This window comes from Oncorhynchus clarkii, chromosome 26 (assembly GCF_045791955.1).
Source record: "Oncorhynchus clarkii lewisi isolate Uvic-CL-2024 chromosome 26, UVic_Ocla_1.0, whole genome shotgun sequence".
NCBI classification, from domain to species: Eukaryota; Metazoa; Chordata; class Actinopteri; order Salmoniformes; family Salmonidae; genus Oncorhynchus; species Oncorhynchus clarkii.
The window spans coordinates 37,807,375-37,834,479 of NC_092172.1; the positions used below are offsets into that span (position 1 = coordinate 37,807,375).

The window sequence follows — 27,105 nt, forward strand, 5'->3', positions numbered from 1 at the left end:
GGGTAAAATGACTATGCATAGATAATAAACAAGGGGGGGGGTCAATACAAATAGTCCAGGTGGCCATTTGATGGATTAATTGAACACTGAGCTGTAGTCAATGAACAGCGTTCTCACATGTGTTCCTTTTGTCCAGGTGGGAAAGGGCAGTGTGGAGTGCAACAGAGAACGCGTCATCTGTTGGGGCGGTGTGGGAATTAGACTGGGTCTAGGGTTTCCGGGATGAACAAATAGAAACATGAAGATGTGATCTCACAATGCTATGGTTCAACACTCAAGGTTTGGTCCTAGTAAGTCTAGTAAGAATCTTATCAACTCGTACTAAATACCACTGAGCCCCATAACATTGTATGGGACATCCCTCTTCTATGCTGTCTAAGTTCTACAGAGGTTTGGGTTGTCTGCCATAACTGCAGAGGCAGAACACTATGCATATGATAGTGGAGTAGGGGATAGCCCTGACAAACATCAATCACATAACCGTCATTCCCAGCCTACATCACACATTTCATCCCAAAGACAGGTAAAACAAGATTGTGGCCGGTACTCTAACTGTGTTTCTTCACTCTTGGCACTGGAGGTTGGTGGCACCTTAATTGGGGAGGACGAGCTCTTGGTAATGGCTGGAGTGGAATAGGTAGAATGCAATCAAATACATCAAAAACATGGTTTCCATGTGTTTGATGTCATTCCATTCTCTCTGTTCCAGCCATTATTATGAGCCGTCCTCCCCTCAGAAGCCTCCACTGAATCTTGGCCTGAACAAACAAAACAACAGTGTTCCAGTAGTAGTGTCGATACTGGGCCTGAACAAACAAAACAACAGTGTTCCAGTAGTGGTTTCGATACTGGGCCTGAACAAACAAAACAACAGTGTTCCAGTAGTGGTGTCGATACTGGGCCTGAACAAACAAAACAACAGTGTTCCAGTAGTGGTGTCGATACTGGGCCTGAACAAACAAAACAACAGTGTTCCAGTAGTAGTTTCGATACTGGGCCTGAACAAACAAAACAACAGTGTTCCAGTAGTGGTGTCGATACTGGGCCTGAACAAACAAAACAACAGTGTTCCAGTAGTAGTGTCGATACTGGGCCTGAACAAACAAAACAACAGTGTTCCAGTAGTAGTGTCGATACTGGGCCTGAACAAACAAAACAACAGTGTTTCAGTAGTGGTTTCGATACTGGGCCTGAACAAACAAAACAACAGTGTTCCAGTAGTGGTGTCGATACTGGGCCTGAACAAACAAAACAACAGTGTTCCAGTAGTGGTGTCGATACTGGGCCTGAACAAACAAAACAACAGTGTTCCAGTAGTGGTTTCGATACTGGGCCTGAACAAACAAAACAACAGTGTTCCAGTAGTAGTGTCGATACTGGGCCTGAACAAACAAAACAACAGTGTTCCAGTAGTGGTTTCGATACTGGGCCTGAACAAACAAAACAACAGTGTTCCAGTAGTAGTTTCGATACTGGGCCTGAACAAACAAAACAACAGTGTTCCAGTAGTAGTGTCGATACTGGGCCTGAACAAACAAAACAACAGTGTTCCAGTAGTAGTGTCGATACTGGGCCTGAACAAACAAAACAACAGTGTTCCAGTAGTAGTGTCGATACTGGGCCTGAACAAACAAAACAACAGTGTTCCAGTAGTGGTTTCGATACTGGGCCTGAACAAACAAAACAACAGTGTTCCAGTAGTAGTTTCGATACTGGGCCTGAACAAACAAAACAACAGTGTTCCAGTAGTGGTGTCGATACTGGGCCTGAACAAACAAAACAACAGTGTTCCAGTAGTAGTTTCGATACTGGGCCTGAACAAACAAAACAACAGTGTTCCAGTAGTAGTGTCTATACTGGGCCTGAACAAACAAAACAACAGTGTTCCAGTAGTAGTGTTTTTTTTCCTGTTAGGCTAGAACACAGCACAACCCTTCCCTGTGCTGAGCCTGCCTGGACCACCGTGCTGTGCCAGCCTGGACCACCGTGCTGTGCTGTGCCAGCCTGGACCACTTTGTGGTTTAATAATATGAAAAGCATTCTTAGCATTTTGCAGTGTTTCTCCCCTACTGCACGTTGTTTCCTTGACTCGCTGGGGAAAAGAACGGAGCGATAAAGGGCTATAATCCCAGTGAGAGTTTCATCAAATCAATGGCGCCTCCTTTCCCCTCCTCTCTATTAGCCAAAACACACACAGTCAGCTGAACAAACCAGTCAATCTGTTATCCCTCTGCCCTCGCAAATAACGACGGGGAAATACCAGAACCAACCTCATTGGTGGCAGCATGGGCACAGAAACAATAACCTAATACGGTGGTTTATGATCCCAGTCTGCAGAAGAATGGAATGAACCAACGGCTTAGTCCTTCAATGCTTAACAGAAATGTTCATATTAGCCAGTCATGAACATTGTACAAGCTGACAGTGTTCATGGTTAGAATTTGGGAAAGGGGAGCTGATCCTAGATCTGTGCCTAAAAAGGGACCATATATATGTATTGTGTTTACACCACAAACACTGAACAAGGTCCTATAAAATGTTGTTGTGGATATTTCCCATATGGTAGGCTCAGGCTGATGTGTAACTGAATGTCATAGTGCATACAGCATCTGCTATGTTTGTCTGTTAACCTCCATCTCTATTCTGCTTCCCTCTCTTGACTCCATCACGTCTCCTTCAGTGAGCCTAGATCTATCCAACAACCTGAATGGACCCTGGTAGCACATGGAAAAAAACTGAAAATGACATTTACAAGATCTCTATAAAATGGTAAAAACACATACCAAACCACATACCATTAACTGTATAATGAGCGCTTGTGTGCGTGTGTGTGTGTGTGCGTGTGTGTGTGTGTGTGTGTGAGAGCATGTGTGAGTGTGTGTGTGTGTGTGAGAAGAGCGTGTGTGTGAGAAGAGCGTGTGTGTGAGAAGAGCATGTGTGTGTGTGTGTGTGAGAGCATGTGTGTGTGTGTATACACAAGTGTGTGATGTGCCTTACGATTCCAAGAATCCCTCCAGTGTGTAGTGATTTATGATGGTGATGTCATGCCTGCCAGATGTAGCTGGAGATGAGCCAACCTGACGTCTGTACACTTTGTCCCCCCCGTCGCTTGTTCCAACTCGACGGGGAGGGGGCACGCACGCACGCACGCACACACACACTTCCTTTCATTGAGGGGCAACTAGCACCTCCCCTCGCACACTGTCAGAGTTACCCAACACAAAGGAAACGGCTCAGTCCAACAATATTCAAAGGACTTGGCAAATGCAAATACAGGCTAGCTGAATATATCTCTTTAGACAGAATACTTATGGGGGGAAAAAAATCTCCTTGATGCCACCTTGATATTGTCTCCATGTTGATCTGTCATCTATTAGGGCCACCACTAGGCCTTCACAATGCAGCCTCTCATCTCTTCGGTTTCCTACAACTAGATGTGCAGGTCAGTCACGCTATCACAACAATACAATCCAGATATGCAAATAAATCCCCTGCTTTATTCAATTTCCTATGAGCACAAATAACCTGCCATCTGCTGACATCGAGCCCTTGAACAATGCTAACAACACGAGACAAGATGATCAACACGATAGTGGTTAGCTAATAGCAGTATGAAGACTGTTGACCCTGCTAGCTGGCTGTGTACAGTACAGTAGACCACCATACTAGCTGGCTGTGTACAGTACAGTAGGCCACCATGCTGTTCATTGAGTGTGAATGGACCATAAACACTGCTCTAATGACAGTCCTGCTCTATGTTGCCAGCAGTGGTTTAGACGTCTGATGGTTTGCCAACACTTAGAGTGTGGAGTTATTAGCTGATATGACAGTCACTGGGGAGTGAGAAGCTGCAGCCTGCTGAATGACGCACTCCACCCGCTCTCTGGAGGAATTCAGGCCGCGCACACACACACACACACACACACACACACACACACACACACACACACTCTTATAGCAAAGCCTCTACGAGAATGTGCATGCCTGGGATGTCTCAATTTCTTTTTAAAGAATTTGCATTTATAAGATCAAAATATTTATTTTCTAAAAGGTAGTGGATAAGGACATGACCACCAGGTAGGGGATAAGGACATGACCACCAGGTAGGGGATAAGGACATGACCACCAGGTAGGGGATAAGGACATGACCACCAGGTAGGGGATAAGGACATGACCACCAGGTAGTGGATAAGGACATGACCACCAGGTAGTGGATAAGGACATGACCACCAGGTAGTGGATAAGGACATGACCACCAGGTAGGGGATAAGGACATGACCACCAGGTAGTGGATAAGGACATGACCACCAGGTAGGGGATAAGGACATGACCACCAGGTAGGGGATAAGGACATGACCAACAGGTAGGGGATAAGGACATGACCACCAGGTAGGGGATAAGGACATGACCACCAGGTAGTGGATAAGGACATGACCACCAGGTAGGGGATAAGGACATGACCACCAGGTAGGGGATAAGGACATGACCAACAGGTAGGGGATAAGGACATGACCACCAGGTAGGGGATAAGGACATGACCACCAGGTAGGGGATAAGGACATGACCACCAGGTAGTGGATAAGGACATGACCACCAGGTAGGGGATAAGGACATGACCACCAGGTAGTGGATAAGGACATGACCACCAGGTAGGGGATAAGGACATGACCACCAGGTAGTGGATAAGGACATGACCACCAGAAACTGTAGTGGATAAGGACATGACCACCAGAAACGGTAGTGGATAAGGACATGACCACCAGAAACGGTAGTGGATAAGGACATGACCACCAGAAACGGTAGTGGATAAGGACATGACCACCAGGTAGGGGATAAGGACATGACCACCAGGTAGGGGATAAGGACATGACCACCAGGTAGGGGATAAGGACATGACCACCAGGTAGGGGATAAGGACATGACCACCAGGTAGTGGATAAGGACATGACCACCAGGTAGGGGATAAGGACATGACCACCAGGTAGTGGATAAGGACATGACCACCAGGTAGGGGATAAGGACATGACCACCAGGTAGGGGATAAGGACATGACCACCAGGTAGGGGATAAGGACATGACCACCAGGTAGGGGATAAGGACATGACCACCAGGTAGGGGATAAGGACATGACCACCAGGTAGTGGATAAGGACATGACCACCAGGTAGGGGATAAGGACATGACCACCAGGTAGTGGATAAGGACATGACCACCAGGTAGTGGATAAGGACATGACCACCAGAAACGGTAGGGGATAAGGACATGACCACCAGGTAGGGGATAAGGACATGACCACCAGGTAGGGGATAAGGACATGACCACCAGAAACGGTAGGGGATAAGGACATGACCACCAGGTAGTGGATAAGGACATGACCACCAGGTAGGGGATAAGGACATGACCACCAGAAACGGTAGGGGATAAGGACATGACCACCAGGTAGTGGATAAGGACATTTACAACCACCAGTAACGGTAGGGGATAAGCACATGACCACCATAAACGGTAGTGGATAAGGACATGACCACCATAAACGGTAGGGGATAAGGACATGACCACCATAAACGGTAGCAGATAAGGACATGACCACCAGAAACGGTAGGGGATAAGGACATGACCACCAGAAACGGTAGTGGATAAGGACATGACCACCATAAACGGTAGTGGATAAGGACATGACCACCAGAAACGGTAGGGGATAAGGACATGACCACCATAAACGGTAGGGGATAAGGACATGACCACCATAAACGGTAGGGGATAAGGACATGACCACCAGAAACGGTAGGGGATAAGGACATGACCACCATAAACGGTAGTGGATAAGGACATGACCACCATAAACGGTAGTGGATAAGGACATGACCACCATAAACGGTAGTGGATAAGGACATTTACAACCACCATAAACGGTAGTGGATAAGGACATGACCACCAGAAACGGTAGGGGATAAGGACATTTACAACCACCAGAAACGGTAGTGGATAAGGACATGACCACCAGAAACGGTAGTGGATAAGGACATGACCACCAGAAACGGTAGTGGATAAGGACATGACCACCAGAAACGGTAGGGGATAAGCACATGACCACCATAAACGGTAGGGGATAAGGACATTTACAACCACCATAAACGGTAGTGGATAAGGACATGACCACCATAAACGGTAGTGGATAAGGACATGACCACCAGAAACGGTAGGGGATAAGGACATTTACAACCACCATAAACGGTAGTGGATAAGGACATTTACAACCACCATAAACGGTAGTGGATAAGGACATTTACAACCACCAGTAACGGTAGGGGATAAGGACATGACCACCATAAACGGTAGGGGATAAGGACATTTACAACCACCATAAACGGTAGTGGATAAGGACATGACCACCAGAAACGGTAGGGGATAAGGACATGACCACCATAAACGGTAGTGGATAAGGACATGACCACCATAAACGGTAGTGGATAAGGACATGACCACCATAAACGGTAGTGGATAAGGACATGACCACCAGAAACGGTAGGGGATAAGCACATGACCACCATAAACGGTAGGGGATAAGGACATTTACAACCACCATAAACGGTAGTGGATAAGGACAGGACCACCATAAACGGTAGTGGATAAGGACATGACCACCATAAACGGTAGTGGATAAGGACATGACCACCAGAAACGGTAGTGGATAAGGACATGACCACCAGAAACGGTAGTGGATAAGGACATTTACAACCACCATAAACGGTAGTGGATAAGGACATTTACAACCACCATAAACGGTAGTGGATAAGGACATTTACAACCACCATAAACGGTAGTGGATAAGCACATTTACAACCACCATAAACGGTAGGGGATAAGGACATGACCACCAGAAACGGTAGGGGATAAGGACATTTACAACCACCAGAAACGGTAGGGGATAAGGACATTTACAACCACCAGAAACAGTAGTGGATAAGGACATTTACAACCACCAGAAACGGTAGGGGATAAGGACATTTACAACCACCAGTAACGGTAGGGGATAAGGACATTTACAACCACCAGTAACGGTAGGGTATAAAGACATTTACATTTACATTGTAGAATAATAGTCAAGACCACAATGCCAAGAGTGAGCAAAGCTGTCATCAAAGCGAAGGGTGGCTACTTTGAAGAATCTCAAATATAAAATATATTTAGATTTGTTTAACACATGTTTGGGTTACTACATGATTCCATGTGTTATTTCATAGTTTTGATGTCTTTAGTATTATTCTACAATGTAGAAAATAGTAAAAAATAAAGAAAAACCCTTGAATGAGTAGGTGTGTCCAAACTTTTGACTAGTACTGTATACCAGAGTATTGTCTTGATTGAGCTCCAACACTATACCAGAGTATTGTCTTGATTGAGCTCCAACACTTCAGAACTATACCAGAGTATTGTCTTGATTGAGCTCCAACACTTCAGAACTATACCAGAGTATTGTCTTGATTGAGCTCTAACACTTCAGAACTATACCAGAGTATTGTCTTGATTGAGCTCTAACACTTCAGAACTATACCAGAGTATTGTCTTGATTGAGATCCAACACTTCAGAACTATACCAGAGTATTGTCTTGATTGAGCTCTAACACTTCAGAACTATACCAGAGTATTGTCTTCAGAACTATACCAGAGTATTGTCTTCAGAACTATACCAGAGTATTGTCTTCAGAACTATACCTCCAACATTCAAACACATTCACTTCAGTGCTCTTGTAAGACCATTCATTTCATAAGCCATTTGTTCTGCTGAGGAACCGTACATTTTAACATAGGAAATCCCATTAAATCTGATTTATTAGTAGCATGATGCAATGGCCCAACCTCACCAAAGCATGAAGCAAACAAACCCTCTTAGAAGTTGAGTGAGTGCTGTACACGTTCAAAAGCCGTGGCTAATTTTTAACATGGAGGTTAATGACGGCAGTGACTTTATGGATGGGTGCCTTTGTACAGGAGGCCTCCTTGAGCAAATACAGTATGTGTCATTACCGAGATGGTACTGTTAAAAGGAACTCTCCAATCAGTTTCAGTTGTACTCACTAAGGCTTCATTTAGACAGGCAGACACATTCTGATATTTTTTCACTAATTGGTCTTTTGACCAAGCAGATCACCTTTCAAAAAGATTGATGTCATTGGTCAAAAGACCAATTGGTGGAAAAAAATATCAGAATTGGTCTGCCTGTGTGAATGCAGCCTAAAAAGTACTAAAGGACAATCGTGATTAAACATGATGTTTACCTACAAAGCTGATCATGACCGAAACAACCTTTCTCTCCAATCCAGTCAGTTAACACCAACACACCTCCATCATAATGAGGGTTGAGGAGGTAACATCCATCCATCATAATGGGGGTTGAGAAGGTAACATCCATCCCTCCATCATAATGAGGGTTGAGGAGGTAACAGCCATCCATCATAATGAGGGTTGAGGAGGTAACAGCCATCCATCATAATGAGGGTTGAGGAGGTAACAGCCATCCATCATAATGAGGGTTGAGGAGGTAACAGCCATCCATCATAATGAGGGTTGAGGAAGTAAGATAGACCCATCATAATGAGGGTTGAGGAGGTAACAGCCATCCATCATAATGAGGGTTGAGGAAGTAAGATAGATCCATCATAATGAGGGTTGAGGAAGTAAGATAGATCCATCATAATGAGGGTTGAGGATGTAAGATAGATCCATCATAATGAGGGTTGAGGAAGTAAGATAGATCCATTATAATGAGGGTTGAGGAGGTAACAGCCATCCATCATAATGAGGATTGAGGATGTAAGATAGATCCATCATAATGAGGGTTGAGGAAGTAAGATAGATCCATCATAATGAGGGTTGAGGAAGTAAGATAGATCCATCATAATGAGGGTTGAGGATGTAAGATAGATCCATCATAATGAGGGTTGAGGAAGTAAGATAGATCCATCATAATGAGGGTTGAGGAGGTAACAGCCATCCATCATAATGAGGGTTGAGGAAGTAAGATAGATCCATCATAATGAGGGTTGAGGAAGTAAGATAGATCCATCATAATGAGGGTTGAGGAAGTAAGATAGATCCATCATAATGAGTGTTGAGGAAGTAAGATAGATCCATCATAATGAGGGTTGAGGAAGTAAGATAGATCCATCATAATGAGGGTTGAGGAGGTAACAGCCATCCATCATAATGAGGGTTGAGGACGTAAGATAGATCCATCATAATCAGCAGTCAGAGGGTTGAAGAGGTGAGTCATGTGGCAGTCAGCCCCATAATAAACCCTATTGCATAACCCACTGGAGGAGCTGGTCTCCTCTTTAAAGGACCACTGTATTGTAAACTTCCATGTAAGTGCATTGTGGATACGTACAGTTTAGTACTGAAAGGGTGCAGGAATGCCAAATGCCTTACCTGCTCAAGCTTAAAGATGTGCTGATTGAAGTAGTGTTGGAGCCTCTCGTTGGCGAAGTTGATGCAGAACTGCTCAAAGCTGTTGTTTTCGTAGTCCTCAAAGCCAAAGATGTCCAGCACTCCGATGGAAAAGATCTGCGAGGGATACATGAGGGTGAAATCTCAATTAACAATATGTTTTTTGACAACAACAAAAAAACAATTCAACATGAAAGTCTAACTGAGAAGGTTTGGGAAGGTTACCAAAGACCCTTAGGCACATAATGGAAAACAAGGTTGAAGCTGTTCAAACAAAACCACTGATGTCACTGATTCCAGAAGGTGGTTCATACTGTGATTTATTAAATCAATAAAACAACTCGTCTCTGCCAAGGTGTTCACGCTCTATTTGAACACCTGTAACAGAAGCATAAAGCCAGTTATTCTGGGCGGAGAGGTGAGCGTCAGGTAGCCTTAGAGAGGTGAGCGTCAGGTAGCCTTAGAGAGGTAGCCTTAGAGAGGTGAGCCTGCAACCGGTGGGTTGCCAGTTCGAATCCTGAGTCCGATGGAAACCAATCTGGCAGGAGGTGAGCTGGCAAAAGGAGGGTAAATGTTGTGCCCTTGAGCAAGGCACTTAACTGCCCCAACAACAGCTCCCTGGGCGCCCAGTGTGGCAGCCCCCCACACCTCCCCAAAACTTGTATATGGATGCAGTAAAGTACTCAAGTAAAAATACTTTAAAGTATTACTTAAGTAGTTTTGGGGGTATCTGTACTTTACTATTCACATTTTTGACAACTTTTACCTCACTACATTCCTAAAGAAAATAATGTACTTTTTACTCCATAAAATGTTCCCTGGCAACCAAAAGTACTCATTACATTTTGAATGCTTAGCAGGACGGGAAAATGGTGCAATTGACACACTTATTAAGAGAACATCCCTGGTCATCCCTACTGCCTCTGATCTGGCAGACTCACTAAACACAAATGCTTCTTTTGTGAATGATGTCAGTGTCAGTGTGCCCCTGGCTATCTGTAAATAAATAAAAAACAAGAAAATGATGCCGTCTGATTTGCTTAATATAAGGACTTTGAAATGGTTTATACTTGCACTTTTGATACTTAAGTATATTTAAAATCAAATACTTTTAGACTCTTACTCAAGTAGGACGATTGGGTACTTTTTCCCACCACTGTATGTATGCGTGTCTTTCGGAGAGGTTGGGTTAAAAGTGGAAGGAAGTAACCTTTTAGTTGGACCTTGAAATTGACCAATCAAGTGATCTTAATCTTAATGAAGTGGAGAGGTGAGCATGTCATCAACGCATGACATGGATATATTATAAGCAGACATAAGTATGTTGTAACAAAGCATGATAGCAGTCACGTTGGTCTTACCTTGGCGCTCTCCTCCAAGTCCCGGTTGTTGAGCAGTGCGTGGTTGATCCGGAACACAATCCAGTCAAACAGTGCGCTGTACAAGGACTTGGCCATGGAGTCTCGCACCGTGCCCGCCTGCAGGAACATACAAAACCACACATCCATGTTACTAGTGAGCTACTCCACCTCACTATTCATCCGTGTTACTAGTGAGCTACTCCACCTCACTATTCATCCATGTTACTAGTGAGCTACTCCACCTCACTATTCATCCGTGTTACTACTGACCTCAAAAGATTGAATGTGAAAGACCTGGGCCCGTATTCACAAAGCATCTCAAAGTAGCAGTTCTCATCCGGGATCAGAACCTCCTCTTATTCATTATGATCAAAAAGACAAAACTGATCCTAGATCAGCACTCCCACTCTGAGACGCTTTGTGAACACGGGCCCTGGTGCCATGGGTGATCAGTTAGGTACGCATGGAATACCCTAAACACTTCCATCAGACAATGGAATCAACTTCACTTGTGTGGATTTCCTGCTTTAATTATACAATGTTCCTAACATCTGGGCCCCATCGGGTTTGGCTTCAAACAAATAACTAATAAACATCTAGAAATCAAGATGCATTTGTTGCTTGTTTTTCTACCTTGCAATCAAACAAGGCTAAATCTCTTCCAATATATACTGAACAAAAATATAAAAACGCCACATGCAACAATTACTATGATTTTACTGAGTTACATACAGTTCATTGTAAAAAAAATCTGATCAAGTGAAATAAATTCATTAGGCCACTTGGGACCAAGGCACACCCACTGGGGAGCTAGGCACAGACAATCAGAATAGGTTTTTCCTCACAAGAGGGCTTTATTACAGACATAAATACTCCTTGGTTTCATCAGCTGTCTGGGTGGCTGGTCTCACATGATCCCGCAGGTGAAGAAGCCGGATGTGGCGGTCCTGGGCTGGCGTGGTTACACGTGGTACTGCCAAATTCTCTAAAAACGATGTCGGAGGTGGCTGATTTCCTTGAAAATTGTTGCATGTGGCGTTTTATGTCTTTGGAAGAGATTTAGCCTTGTTTGATTGCAATGTAGAAAAACAAGCAACAAATGCATCTTGATTTCTAGATGTTTATTAGTTATTTGTTTGAAGCCAAACCCGATGGGGCCCAGATGTTAGGAACATTGTATAATTAAAGCAGGAAATCCACACAAGTGAAGTTGATTACATTGTCTGATGGAAGTATCTGATGGAAGTAAACGTCCCTTTTTCAGGACTCTGTCAAAGATAATTCGTAAAAATCCGAATAACTTCACAGATCTTCATTGTAAAGAGTTTAAAAACTGTTTCCTGGGCAGCGCAGTGGTCTAAGGCTGTGCCACCAGAGACTCTGGGTTCGAGCCCAAGCTCTGTTGCAGCCGGCCGCGACCGGGAGGTCCATGGAGCTACGCACAATTGGCCTAGCGTCGTCCGGGTTAGGGAGGGTTTGGCCGGTAGGGATATCCTTGTCTCATCAACTCCTGTGACGGACAGGGTGCAGTGCATGCTGACCAGGTCGCTAGGCGTACGGTGTTTCCTCCGACACATTGGTGCGGCTGGCTTCCGGGTTGGATGCGCGTTGTGTTAAGAAGCAGTGCGGCTTGGTTGGGTTGTGTTTCGGAGGACGCATAGCTCTCGACATTCATCTCTCCCGAGCCCGTACGGGTGTTGTAGCGATGAGACAAGACATTAACGACTAACAATTGGATACCACGAAATTGGGGAGAAAAAGGGGGTAAATAAATTAAAAATAAAACTGTTTCCCATGCTTGTTCAATGAACCATAAACAGTTAATGAACATGCACCTGTGGAACAGTTGTTAAGACACTAACACCTTACAGACGGTAGGCAATTAAGGTCACAGTTATGAAAACTTAGGACACTAAGAGGCCTTTCTACTGACTTTGAAAAAAATGAAAAAAGAAAGATGCCCAGGGTACCTCCTCATCTGCGTGAACGTGCCTTAGGCATGCTGCATGGCGCCGCGAAGACTGCAGATGTGGCTAGGACAATAAATTGCCATGTCCGTACTGTGAGACGCCTAAGACAGCGCTACAAGGAGACAGGATGGACATCTGATGGTCCTCACAGTGGTAGACCACGTGTAACACCTGCACAGGATCGGTACATCCGAACATCACACCTGTGGGACAGGTACAGGATGGCAACAACAACTGCCCGAGTTACACAAGGAATGCTCAATCCTTTCATCAGTGCTCCGACTGTCCGCAATAGGCTGAGAGAGGCTGGACTGAGGACTTGTAGGCCTGTTGTAAGGCAGGTCCTCACCGGCAACAACGTCGTCAATGGGCAAAATCCCACCGTCGCTGGACCAGACAGGACTGGCAAAAAGTGCTATTCACTGACGCGCCGCGGTTTTGTCTCACCAGGGGTGATGGTCGGATTCGCGTTTATCGTCGAAGGAATGAGCGTTACACCGAGGCCTGTACTCTGGAGCGGAATCGATTTTGGAGGTGGAGGGTCCGTCACATCCTTGCAGGCAATCTCAACACTGTGCGGAACAGGGAAGAGATCCTCCTCCCTCATGTGGTACCCTTCCTGCAGGCTCATCCTGACATGACCCTCCAGCATGACAATGCCACCAGCCATACTGATCGTTCTGTGCATGATTTCCTACAAGACAGGAATGTCAGTGTTCTGCCATGGCCAGCGAAGAGCCCGGATCTCAATCCCATTGAGCACGTCTGGGACCTGTTGGATGGTATGGTGAAGGCTAGGGCCATTCCCCCCAGAAATGTCCTGGATCTTGCATGTGCCTTGGTGGAAGAGTGGGGTAACATCTCACAGCAAGAACTGGAAAATCTGGTGCAGTCCATGAGGAGGAGCTGCACTGCAGTACTTAATGCAGCTGGTGGCCACACCAGATACTGACTGTTACTTTTGATTTTGACACCTCCTTTGTTCAGGGACACATTATTCAATTTCTGTTAGTCACATGTCTGTGGAACTTGTTCAGTTTATGTCTCAGTTGTGGAATCTTGTTGTGTTCATACAAATATTTACACGTTACGTTTGCTGAAAATAAACACAGTTGACAGTGAGATGACGTTTCTTTCTTTGCTGAGTATAGTAACATGGATGAATATTAGACATATGACAAAGACTTGAGTCATGTTCCCAGTCCTCGGTCCCCATCGGTCCTCTGTCCCCGTCACATCAGACTTCTGTCCCCGTCACGTCCGGTCAGTCAGTCCTCTGTCCCCGTCACGTCAGTCCTCTGTCCCCGTCTTATGTCCAACTCCGAAATGAAAACGATAAAGTTCTTATTAGATACACTAAGGTAGTGCCCTCCCCGTTTCACGTGCCTAACGAACATGACCCAGGAGATCCGTGGGCAGGGCCATATTCATAAAGTGTCTTAGAGTCAGAGTGCTGGTCTAGGATCAGTGTTGTCATTTTGATCAGAATGAATACGATTACATGGACAGGGGGGACCTGATCTTAGATCAGCGCTCCATGTCTGGTTAATATCTTTCAAGCACAGCATTGTGACTCGTGGCGTGGCAATGGGGCTTCAGCAGGTGGCCACAGGAGGCGAGTCCTGGGCTGGCACCCTGTATTACGTCCCAGCAGCACCTCTCCTGGTCATGATTAATGACATTAGTCTGGCAAATGACCATCAGAGTGACAGAGGCACTACCAATCCAATCTACTGTAGAACAGACACCAATGAAAACATTACCCCTCTGAGGATAGGCAGCTGATAGCATAGAGGTGTCAAGGAATGAGGCAATGTATTTTAGAAGGAAATGGAAATAGTGAGAGATATGGTGTAATAGCAAAGTACTAGAGGATGTTTTCACACAAAATTATTACTGATCTAAGTACGGTGTGGAAAACGGGCAATTTCACAATTAACTACAGTATATCGACTATAGACACGAAACATGCAAAATAAGTTTTAATAACATAACCAAGTTTCTGTTTAGTGAAGGGCTGTTTGTCATCTTCCCTTGCCATGCCTGAATGTCCATTAATCAACCAGGTGAGATAGATTTACCACACACAAAAATGTGACTGAATTGTGTGGGAAGTTAGTATAGTACATTTCCAGTATAAGTGCCTGCAGAGCTTCAGATGTCTACTTTTGCTCAAAACATGCCATTATACAACGGTCCAGCAAAAGTTGAAATGACTGTCTTTTACATAATTTACTACTTTATTTTTAGCGACTACAAAAAGATCTGCCTAGCAACTCCCAAAGATCATACAAAATGCTATTTATATTGCTAGCAAGAGTCTTCAAAAGTGAGAGGCCTTTTCATTATTTAAAGGAAGTTGGATTCAGAACATTCCGGTGAGCGTCAATCTTTTAAATATCTCAATAACAAAATGGATACGACCTGATCCAGGAAACGAGGCATATGTCGCAAGTCATGACTTCACAGGAGAGCCGCTTTTTCAAAATGCATTTTTTGGCAGAAATGTCTTGTCAAAAATGTGAGCTTTCATGTGCCTTAATAACAAACTTGTATGCCATCTGTAAATGCAATTGTTAAATTATGAGCCTTGTTGGTTAAACCACAGAAGTTAAACCACAAATGATTGGCTGAGATAATAAGTGGGCTGGAAATGCCGAGAGATTAGTTCGGATTGGTCTGCCATATAGAAGGCTTCTGTCTATTTGAGCTCGTCAGTCTGTGTTGGTAATCCTGTTGAACGGGGCTGCTGTGTTGCTCTCCACCTCCGGGAGGATCAAGTTTTGAAATCAATGTAATTAGAGTATGACAGATAAAGAGATGGAGAAAACACCTCCGGATTACATCTTCAAACTAAGGGCAACCGTGGCATGGCATTCCTGACAGGGAGACGCGTCCATCATGCATGATGATGTATTCAGGTAAAATAGCTAGCTACATTTTCAGATATTACACATTTCTAATTTTGACAGAAAGTGGTTTCATTTCAAGCTACTGTTAGCTGTCTGGCTGGCTCCCCAGCTACTGTTAGCTGTCTGGCTGGCTCCCCAGCTACTGTTAGCTGTCTGGCTGGCTCCCCAGCTACTGTTAGCTGTCTGGCTGGCTCCCCAGCTACTGTTAGCTGTCTGGCTGGCTCCCTAGCTGACGTTATTATCCATATCCCAGAGCCGTTTGCTTTTCTAGTTAGAGCCTAATGTTCGCTAGCTAACATTGAATCTGGTTGGTTAGCCCCCCGCACTGTGGCATTGTTGGCACTGTTCATTGTGGTTTAACTAGCTAACGTTAGCTGGCTGACTCGTTAGCTAACGTTACGTGACGTGTGTACAACACCCGTTGAATATGGCCGATGTCAGTCTGCAAAAAAGCGTAATGAAATTGTTGCCAGTAGAGCTGGTTAGGCTGTTTTCATGTGATCCATAGGTAAACAAATTATCGTCCAGAGCGTCAAGTATGCGCCCCGAGAGCAAAAATGAGATGGGTGGGGCAAAAGCTTAAGAGGGTGTGAACAACGTTCTGCGACAAAAGTTAATCAACTTTTCAAAGCAGAATTACTTTCCCATTGTTCCTCAAATACAGTTTATGATATACCACTTTGTAGCTCTGTAAAAAACACAATTTCAAATGTTCCTCCATAAGACTGAATCCAGGTGGTGAGTCACAATTAGAGAGAAAACAAATCCATGGTACTTGAGTTTTCAAGTAGTAAAATACCAGTTGAGACTACAGGGCGAATGAGTAAAAGTTCACTGTTGCAACCGTTACAACAATGTTTACAGAAAGGACCACCCAAAGAGCTGCCAGAACAATCAGCACTGTTTGTTCATATAAAATGGATCCTAAACAGCTGGAACGAGGGCGTAGCTGTGTTTTGCATTATATGGTTGATAAAGTAGCGGTCTTGTGGATTATTAAAGTTTTGTGTAGTGAGGAAGTTTGTTGTATGCTGTGATATGGCATAGCCACATGCTAGTTGGGGAGGTAGAAAAGGATTGACTTTGTGGAAAAGATTTAGATAAAATACCCATCCAACATGTGGACATACTGTAGGTGTAAATAACTAAAAATAATATGCAATTATACTAAAAATAATAACTATACTTTAGAATTACACTTAAAAGAATAGGCCTTTGATTTCCACTTTGTGAGCTTGTTGGTCAGTCTTTCAGCTGAGTCTTGTCTGCATTACATGGCCGTAGTGGGTTTGTTTTCAGAGAATCCCTCTCTGGTTTCTGTAAACAAACTAAGCAGCTCTCTGATGCTGCAGCCTTTGTGGACTAGCATTGAGAAAAAGGAACTTGTGCCATTGGATTGAGAGCTGTGGCAGTCTTTCTCAAAAGGGACTTTTTTCAGTAGCTTGGTGTAAGGCTGACTTGCACATTTCAAGGATACTTTTTTAGTGAACTTAAAACCATATCTAGGTGTTTGCATGGTTACAAGCACACTCCCATTAAAGGGGGTCTGCTCGGTAGGGCCAGTGGAACTAACAGCTCTACACACAGACACTTCCCACTCAGTGTTTCCAAGGTCAAAATGATAGATGTGGTGTATGAGTGCATGTGCGCGCGTGTGTGTGTGTAGCTGTGAGTTCCGCTGGCCCTGCAGAGCAGACCCCTTTTAACGGCCCTGACATCCGCCATGGCCTACCCCACTGTAGACATCAATCTGATACCTCAACTATCCACACCCAACCAGACAGACAGACCGACTGACAGACCCAACCAGACAGACAGATGACAGAGACTGACAAACAGACCAGCTCTGACTCCAGCTCCTTCACAGCCTGCCCTGGGACTGGGACCCAGTGTTTCCCCTATATCGTTATTTAGATAGGCAGGGTGCCTACTATTCCTTAGCATTTACCAATGCAGAATAATGCAATATGTCTTGATGATCAAATTTTCAAGAATACTTTGGGATTGGGTTGAGGAATTGTACATCTTGAGGTAAGGTGGAGTATTTGACTGTGCCTCTTCGTTGCACTAAGGGTTGAGAATGTTTGGGATGAGTTTCATGTTTGTGCTGTTGACTTGGTCTCACCTCAGGCAGTTTGTAGGGCACGATCAGCCTCTCTCCCACTGTCATGGTCTTCCTCGTCGTCAGGGCTTCAAATAGCATCTCCTCCTTGACCTGTACAGAAAAGAGACCACAATTCATTTCACAGTTGAAAGCAATTTCTGTTTCAGAAACACAAAGCCCATTCTTCTTCTGTACACACACCAAGCCCTACAACAGCTTTCATTCAGCCAAATGTTTAGGTAATGAGGGTGGATATGTGCCCTGCTATGTTTAGTGGGACGGGCACTCACGCTCATGAGAAAGACTTATTTCTAGTTATTGAAGAGGGCCAGCGGCCTGCACTATCCAATTAACATCCTGGAACTAGAGGGGAGAAGAGGTCCCAGCACAGTGCACTTCTCTTGGATGTAGACTATGTCCCAACTCGGGTTGCACAATTCCTGGAACGTTCAATAAATTCCCTGGTTTAACAGAAAACCTGGTTGTAGGATTCCAGATTTCCCACTTTATTTCCTCCTCATTCCTGGGAATCTTACAAAACGGGATATCGGGAAAGCCAGGGAATTTACTGAACGTTCCAGGAATTGTGCAACCCTAGTGGAGGAATCACAGCAGCACTTTATCTGAAGGTACTTAAATACTGATTACAAACCATCTCATATTTTAAATCACAAGTAAGCTGTATAAATCATTACACATCTCATTTATCTATTATTTTAACATTATTTTCAAATGAATTTCCATTTATCTGTAAGATGCTTGACTGATTCTGACCCAACCCATTTGGGGAACATATGTTCTTTCACATGAGCACAAGCCATGTTCCTTAGCCACTAGCTGCTCCTGTTGCTTTCCTGCAAACCTCAACGATGGTTGGATCAGTATTCTGAGAATACATCTGCCCTTATAAGTCCTGACTTCTGTCCCTTCACAGCACATGTTCACTGGAAAAACGATCCTTCATAAACTGAGGCAGAGAGAGAAAAATAGAGTTGTGCCTACAGAATATTTGTAGACGGATGACAGAATTAGAAATGATGTAATTACACGCTGCATGCAAACCAAATTCCTGACCGAGGAATTGCATTTTCCACCGAGTGGCTTGGTACTGAAAAGCCTTGCGCACAGCACAGTATGTCACTGCAAAAGCATCTGAAAACATCCTGACTCTGAGAAACAAAGTGCTTGTGTGGATGGGAACACATTTGAAGAATAGATTTCCACACTACGTAGGTCTCATTCAATCAACTTCTGTTGTATCCATTATAAAACAAGAAAATTAAAAATACAATTATATAAAGCCTTGCCTTTCTTGAACTTTAACTCACACGTGTATTTTCTTACTAGCACCGACTTGGTTGATAGCTCCTTTATTGAGAAGAAATGGACTATGGCTGTGATACGTGGTTGTCTCACCTAGCCATCTTAACATGAATGCATTAACTTCTTTGGGACTGGGGGACAGTATTGAGTAGCTTGGATGAATAAGGTGCCCAGAGTAAACTACCTGCTACTCAGGGCCAAAAGCTAGAATATGCATATAATTAGTAGATTTGGATAGAAAACACTCTGAAGTTTCTAAAACTGTTTGAATAATGTCTGAGTATAACAGAGGTCATATGGCAGGCAAGAACCTGAGAAAAAATCCAACCAGGAAGTGGGAAATCTGAGGTTTGTAGTTTTTCCAATTGATTCCCTATCCAATATACAGTGTCTATGGAGTCATTTTGCACTTCCTAAGGCTTCCACAAGATTTCAACAGTCTTTAGAACCTTGTTTCAGGCTTCTACTATGAAGGGGGAGCGAATAAGAGCTGTTTGAACCAGGGGTCTGGCAGAAAGCCATTAGTTTAGTCACGCGCACAAACGTGAGAGCGAGCTACGTTCCTTTTCATTTCTAAAGACAAAGGAATTGTCCGGTTAGAATATTATTGAAGATTTATGATAAAAACATCCTAAAGATTGATTATATACATCGTTTGACATGTTTCTACGAACTGTAATGGAACTGTTTTGACTTTTCGTCTGAACTAAGTGCCTGCGCCTTGTGAATTTGGATTTGTGAACTAAACGCGCAAACAAAAAGGAGGTATTAGGACATAAATGATGGACTTTATCGAACAAAACAAACATTTATTGTGGAACTGGGATTCCTGGGAGTGCATTCCGATGAAGATCATCAAAGGTAAGTGAATATTTATAATGCTATTTCTGAGTTTTGTGACACCTCTCCTTGCTTGAAAAATGTCTATGTTTTTCTGTAGCTAGGCGCTAACCTAACATAATTGCATGGTGTGCTTTTACCGTAAAACTTTTTTTAAATCTGACACAGCGGTTGCATTAAGGAGAAGTTTATCGTTAATTGTGTGTTTAACACTTGTATCTTTCATCAATGTTTGTGATGAGTATTTCTGTAATTTGATGTGGCTCTCTGCACTTTCACCGGATGTTTGTTTGAGACAATGCATTTCTGAACATAACGCACCAATTTCAAATTAGGTTTTTGGACATAAAGATGATCTTTATCGAACAAAACACACATTTATTGTCTAACATGGAGTCCTGGGAGTGCCATCCGGTGAAGATCATCAAAGGTTAGTGATTAATTTTAACGCTATTTCTGTCTTTAGTGACACCTCTCCTTCTTTGGAAAATGGCTGTATGTTTTTCAGTGGCTAGGCTCTGACCTAACATAATCGCAAGGTGTGCTTTTGCCGTAAAGCCTTTTTGAAATCAGACACTGTGGCTGGATTGACGAGAATTTTATCTTTAAAATGGTGTATAATACTTGTATGTTTGAGGAATTTTAATTATGAGATTTCTGTTGTTTTGAATTTGGCACCCTGTAATTTCACTGGCTGTTGCCGAGGTGGGACGCTACCGTCCCACATATCCCAGAGAAGTTAACTGTAAGTGGATCTGGATAAGAGCATCTGCTAAATGACTAACATGTCAAATGTAAACATAATAAGGAATAATTTCAACAGTAACACGCTTACCTCTAACAGTTCTGAGACAGTAACAGGCTTACCTCTAACAGTTCTGAGACAGTAGGTAGGACTTCTGGATTGCAGATGTCAATGGAGTCATCTCGGTAGGTCTTCTTCTTGTAGCGGATGTTCCCCAGGTGAAGAATGGCCGACAACAGAGAAAATATCCTGTGGGACAGAAACAAGGCTCGTGTCACCACAGAAACCTGGCTCGTTTCAACACAGAAACCTGGCTCGTTTCAACACAGAAACCTGGCTCGTTTCAACACAGAAACCTGGCTCGTTTCAACACAGAAACCTGGCTTGAGCTTTTGGACAGCGTATCCTGGTAATTTACCTGTGACTATGATTCCTTTGCCTGTGTTTATAATTTCAGTGTATGTGTCAGTGTGCATACGAGCAGTGAGATTTAGTGTGTGTGTGTGTGTGCGCACTCACTGTTTGCGCGTGGCAGGCAGGAATCCCACCATCTCCATGGCCAGCTGCAGTCTCTCAAAGTCATGCTTCAGGTCCTCCCCTTCCACTGTGAAGCAGTCCTGCATGGGCCAATGACAGGAGACCAGGTGTTATCAGTGTCCATATGGCACCCATTTTGGCTTTACCACATAATGGCCTACCACATGGTAGCCATTTTGGCTCAAACAACACTGCAACTGTAGCACAAATCAGTGTGACTGCCAAACAGTAAGTCAGCCCAGTGTGCTCAGCCGAGCAGATACAGTAGGTGCTGTACTAGCCAGTACTGTGCCATCACCAACACTACATACTGTACCAGCGACTAACATAAGAGAAAATGTCCACCCAAGAAGTGAAGATGACTTTTAGTGACAGGCTTCTCCAAAGACAGATCAGTGGCATGACACAAAGACAAGCTGAGTGACTTATAAGAGCATGTCATAAGGAAGTTCGGTCTAACAAACCCGGAGACAGAGAGGCATTTCTGGTCAGATTTTAGAGGACTGGTGAACGACAGCATATGCATGTTCTGCTCATGCAGTGGAAAATTCAGCTGGCTTTTTCTGCTAAACTTTCAGGGGAAATTTGGCATGCTGGCAAAGGCAATAAGAGGAGTAGCAATTTATGACAGCATTTACAGGTTCTGCAGGGGAAAGTGCCTTGACAGGGTCTGCAGGGGAAAGTGCCTTTACAGGGTCTGCAGGGGAAAGTGCCTTTACAGGCTCTGCAGGGGAAAGTGCCTTTACAGGCTCTGCAGGGGAAAGTGCCTTTACAGGGTCTGCAGGGGAAAGTGCCTTTACAGGGTCTGCAGGGGAAAGTGCCTTTACAGGGTCTGCAGGGGAAAGTGCCTATACAGGGTCTGCAGGGGAAAGTGCCTTTACAGGGTCTGCAGGGGAAAGTGCCTATACAGGGTCTGCAGGGGAAAGTGCCTTTACAGGGTCTGCAGGGGAAAGTGCCTTTACAGGGTCTGCAGGGGAAAGTGCATTTACAGGGTCTGCAGGGGAAAGTGCCTTTACAGGGTCTGCAGGGGAAAGTGCCTTTACAGGGTCTGCAGGGGAAAGTGCCTATACAGGGTCTGCAGGGGAAAGTGCCTTTACAGGGTCTGCAGGGGAAAGTGCCTATACAGGGTCTGCAGGGGAAAGTGCATTTACAGGGTCTGCAGGGGAAAGTGCCTATACAGGGTCTGCAGGGGAAAGTGCCTTTACAGGGTCTGCAGGGGAAAGTGCCTTTACAGGGTCTGCAGGGGAAAGTGCCTTTACAGGGTCTGCAGGGGAAAGTGCCTTGACAGGGTCTGCAGGGGAAAGTGCCTTTACAGGGTCTGCAGGGGAAAGTGCCTATACAGGGTCTGCAGGGGAAAGTGCCTTTACAGGGTCTGCAGGGGAAAGTGCCTTTACAGGGTCTGCAGGGGAAAGTGCCTTTACAGGGTCTGCAGGGGAAAGGCTGTGGAGAGAAAACAATATGGAAGAGGAGAGTTTTGTATACCTCATTGTACCTGGATACCCATGAGGCTTCTAATGAGGTGCACACACACACACACACACACGCGGTGTGTAGCCCTGCAGGCAGCATGTTCTCTTTAACAGGTTTAATTCACCTGGCTTCAGTCCCAGAGTTACATCAACTAGGGCATCCAACTCCATGATTACGTGCAAAGGACAGTAATGACAATCTAGCGATAGTGCAATGTTAGCAACAAGTTCCGCTAGCATGCTAGCAATTTTTTTTAAAATGGTATCCACAAGCATGCAATTTGCATGCTGACTGCAGGAAAGTCCCACCAGAGCGGTTGCCAGAGACTTTAACGTTAATTTCTCTACCATAAGCCGCCTCAAACGTTGTTTTAGAGAATTTGGAAGTATGACCAATTGGCCTCACAACCACAGACGACGTGTAAGTGTTTTGCTGACGTCAACGCTGTGAACAGAGCGCCCCATGGTGGCGGTGGGGTTATGGTATGGTTATGGTATGGGCAGGCATGAGCTACGGACAACAAACACAATTGCATATTTTCGATGGCAATTTGAAAAGACAGATACCTTGACGAGATCCTGAGGCCCATTGTCGTGCCATTCATCCGCCACCATCATCTTATGTTTCAGCATGATAATGCAAGGTCCCATGTCGCAAGGATCTGTACACAATGCCTGGAAGCTGAAAATGACCCAGTTCTTCCATGGCCTGTATACTCACTAGACAAGTCACCCATTGAGCACGTTTGGGATGCTCTGGATTGATGTGTACAACAGCGTGTTCCAAGTCCCGCCAATATCCAGCAACTTCGCACAGCCATTGAAGATCAGTGGAACAACATTCCCCAGGCCACAACCAACAGCCTGATCACCTCTATGTGAAGAAGTTGTGTCACGCTGCATGAGGCAAATGGTGGTCACACCGGATACTGACTGGTTTTCTGGTCCACAACACTAACTTTAAGGTATCTGTGACCAACAGATGCATATCTGTATTCCCAGTCATGTGAAATCTGTAGATTAGGGCCTAATTGAATTATTTAAATTTACCGATTTCCTTATATTAACTGTAACTCAGTCAAATCTTTGAAATTGTTGCATGTTGCGTTTATATTTAGTTCAGTATAGATAAAGAGTCTCATTGCCAAAATCCCCAAATATCCCTTTAAGGCAGGGGTAGGCAGTTCCAGTCCTCGGGGGCCTGATTGGCTGCACAGTTTTGCCCCAGTCCCAGCTAACACACCTGACTCCAATAATCACCTAATCATGATCTTCAGTTTAGGATGAGATTTGATTGACTAGCTGTGTTTGTTAGGGATGGAGAAAAGAGTGACACCAATCAGGCACTGGAGGACTGGAGTTGACCACCCCTGCTTTAAGGTCCTATAGTGAAATGAGAAAGATAAGCAGCAACTGAAATGATTACATAAGATGGTGCCGATCCTTCCCTGTCATCAGGGCTCGAGTTATAGTGGGATCTACTGTACACAACAGATGGTCTTTTTGGACTCATCATGGAACATACAGTTAGTGTACTTTGAGGTGTGAAAACGTCTGAATAACTTTGGCTTTGAGGTGACCCTTGGTGGATGAGAGTGTGAATCAGATGGTATGACAGCTTACAACACCAGGAGGGCAGAATGTGTGGATAGAGATCAGCTGGTAAGGAAATGGCATCCTCTCCAGAGGAATACAAACACACCACACAGCTGTTGCTTACTTACACTTACACTTACACACACACACACACACACACACACACACACACACACACACACACACACACACTCTACAAGGGGAAATTAAAGGTATATTTCCAGATGGGCAAGTCTGTAAAACAGACACTTCATGCATTGCATAGCTCACACTCTAGAATTCCACAATGTCAGTGAAGGGTAGAAAAACAACGAACGACAGCGTCTTTGATACACAGTATATTACAATGCTAATACAATAGAACTATCATTAGACAATGATCATAATGTACTACTATGTATATAGAGCCGTAATATTCCAATACTGCAAGAGTGCCAATTCTTTCAGTGGTATCTTGTGCATGATTTGACTTCCCTTTCTTTAATGACAAGACAGTAGATAATAATTCCGTGTTCAACATCCCCCAGAGCCATTTTCCTGGAACAAAGTAGTAGCCTTGCCTGTCCCCTTGTTGCAGATGTGCAGCACATCAACACAAAACCACAAACACATACCTGGAGACATTGGGGGAAATGTCTTGGCATGTACTGTGATCGATGAGATGATTGGTGAAGCACTACACTGATTCAAGGCTATGGAATATGCATATGGTGAGCATGCCATTCACAGACAACCAGAACACCCATCACTACATCAATCAGCACACCCCAAATCAGACACCTGTAGCCAGGCTGTATCAGCACACCCCAACCCAGACACCTGTAGCCAGGCTGTATCAGCACACCCCAACCCAGACACCTGTAGCCAGGCTGTATCAGCACACCCCAACCCAGACACCTGTAGCCAGGCTGTATCAACACACCCCAAAGCAGACACCTGTAGCCAGGCTGTATCAGCACACCCCAACCCAGACACCTGTAGCCAGGCTGTATCAGCACACCCCAACCCAGACGCCTGTAGCCAGGCTGTATCAGCACACCCCAACCCAGACGCCTGTAGCCAGGCTATATCAGCACACCCCAACCCAGACGCCTGTAGCCAGGCTGTATCAGCACACCCCAACCCAGACACCTGTAGCCAGGCTGTATCAGCACACCCCAACCCAGACACCTGTAGCCAGGCTGTATCAACACACCCCAACCCAGACACCTGTAGCCAGGCTGTATCAGCACACCCCAACTCAGACACCTGTAGCCAGGCTGTATCAGCACACCCCAACCCAGACACCTGTAGCCAGGCTGTATCAGCACACCCCAACCCAGACACCTGTAGCCACGCTGTATCAGCACACCCCAACCCAGACACCTGTAGCCAGGCTGTATCAGCACACCCCAACTCAGACACCTGTAGCCAGGCTGTATCAGCACACCCCAACCCAGACACCTGTAGCCAGGCTGTATCAGCACACCCCAACCCAGACACCTGTAGCCAGGCTGTATCAGCACACCCCAACCCAGACACCTGTAGCCAGGCTGTATCAGCACACCCCAACCCAGACACCTGTAGCCAGGCTGTATCAGCACACCCCAACCCAGACACCTGTAGCCACGCTGTATCAGCACACCCCAACCCAGACACCTGTAGCCAGGCTGTATCAGCACACCCCAACTCAGACACCTGTAGCCAGGCTGTATCAGCACACCCCAACCCAGACACCTGTAGCCAGGCTGTATCAGCACACCCCAACCCAGACACCTGTAGCCAGGCTGTATCAGCACAGCCCAACCCAGACACCTGTAGCCAGGCTGTATCAGCACACCCCAACCCAGACACCTGTAGCCAGGCTGTATCAGCACACCCCAACCCAGACACCTGTAGCCAGGCTGTATCAACACACCCCAACCCAGACACCTGTAGCCACGCTGTATCAGCACACCCCAACCCAGACACCTGTAGCCAGGCTGTATCAGCACACCCCAACCCAGACACCTGTAGCCAGGCTGTATCAGCACACCCCAACCCAGACACCTGTAGCCAGTATCAGCACACCCCAACCCAGCTGTAGCCAGGCTGTATCAGCACACCCCAACCCAGACACCTGTAGCCAGGCTGTATCAGCACACCCCAACCCAGACACCTGTAGCCAGGCTGTATCAGCACACCCCAACCCAGACACCTGTAGCCACGCTGTATCAGCACACCCCAACCCAGACACCTGTAGCCAGGCTGTATCAGCACACCCCAACCCAGACACCTGTAGCCAGGCTGTATCAGCACACCCCAACCCAGACACCTGTAGCCAGGCTGTATCAGCACACCCCAACCCAGACACCTGTAGCCAGGCTGTATTGTCATCGCCTGCTCAGGATGACTATTTATCCATCTATGCTAACATGAGAGGCTTGTTGGCTCAAAATGGAAACTTGTTGACATAGCCCCACAGAAGGTGACCTTGATCCTCCATTGTGGTTGAGAGTCAGTGTGTGTGTCTGGTTGAGAGTCAGTGACTGTCTGTGCCCAGGTAGCAGGCCACACAGACGGACACAATCATTTGAATAGAGCTCCCCCTCCATGTTCCACTGCCTTCTGATTAGGGTCAAAAGTTCACAAGTCATCAATCCTATGGTGGTCAAGAGCAGGAAAGCTCTGAACAATCGACTGTCCATGTGACCTTGCTGCCTGGATGCACGACACACACACACACACACACACACACACACACACACACACACACACACACACACACACACAGAAATAGGAGGCTGCTGAGGGGAGTACAGGCTCATAATGTCTGGAATAAAT

General features: G+C 45.2%; 1 protein-coding gene across 18 annotated transcripts in view; it reads right to left on the bottom strand.

Annotated features, from left to right (window-relative positions):
- The window catches only part of LOC139385228 (unconventional myosin-IXAa-like), a 158,953-nt gene that overhangs the window by 69,298 nt on the left and 62,550 nt on the right, over positions 1-27,105 (bottom strand). For all 18 annotated transcript variants that reach the window (XM_071130359.1, XM_071130352.1, XM_071130358.1 and 15 more), the window contains 5 exons: positions 21,221-21,318; positions 20,824-20,950; positions 17,815-17,904; positions 10,808-10,924; positions 9,429-9,563 (listed from right to left, as the gene is read on the bottom strand). In XM_071130359.1, the coding sequence (XP_070986460.1) occupies positions 9,429-9,563; positions 10,808-10,924; positions 17,815-17,904; positions 20,824-20,950; positions 21,221-21,318 (567 nt within the window). The remainder of the gene's footprint in view (positions 1-9,428; positions 9,564-10,807; positions 10,925-17,814; positions 17,905-20,823; positions 20,951-21,220; positions 21,319-27,105) is intronic.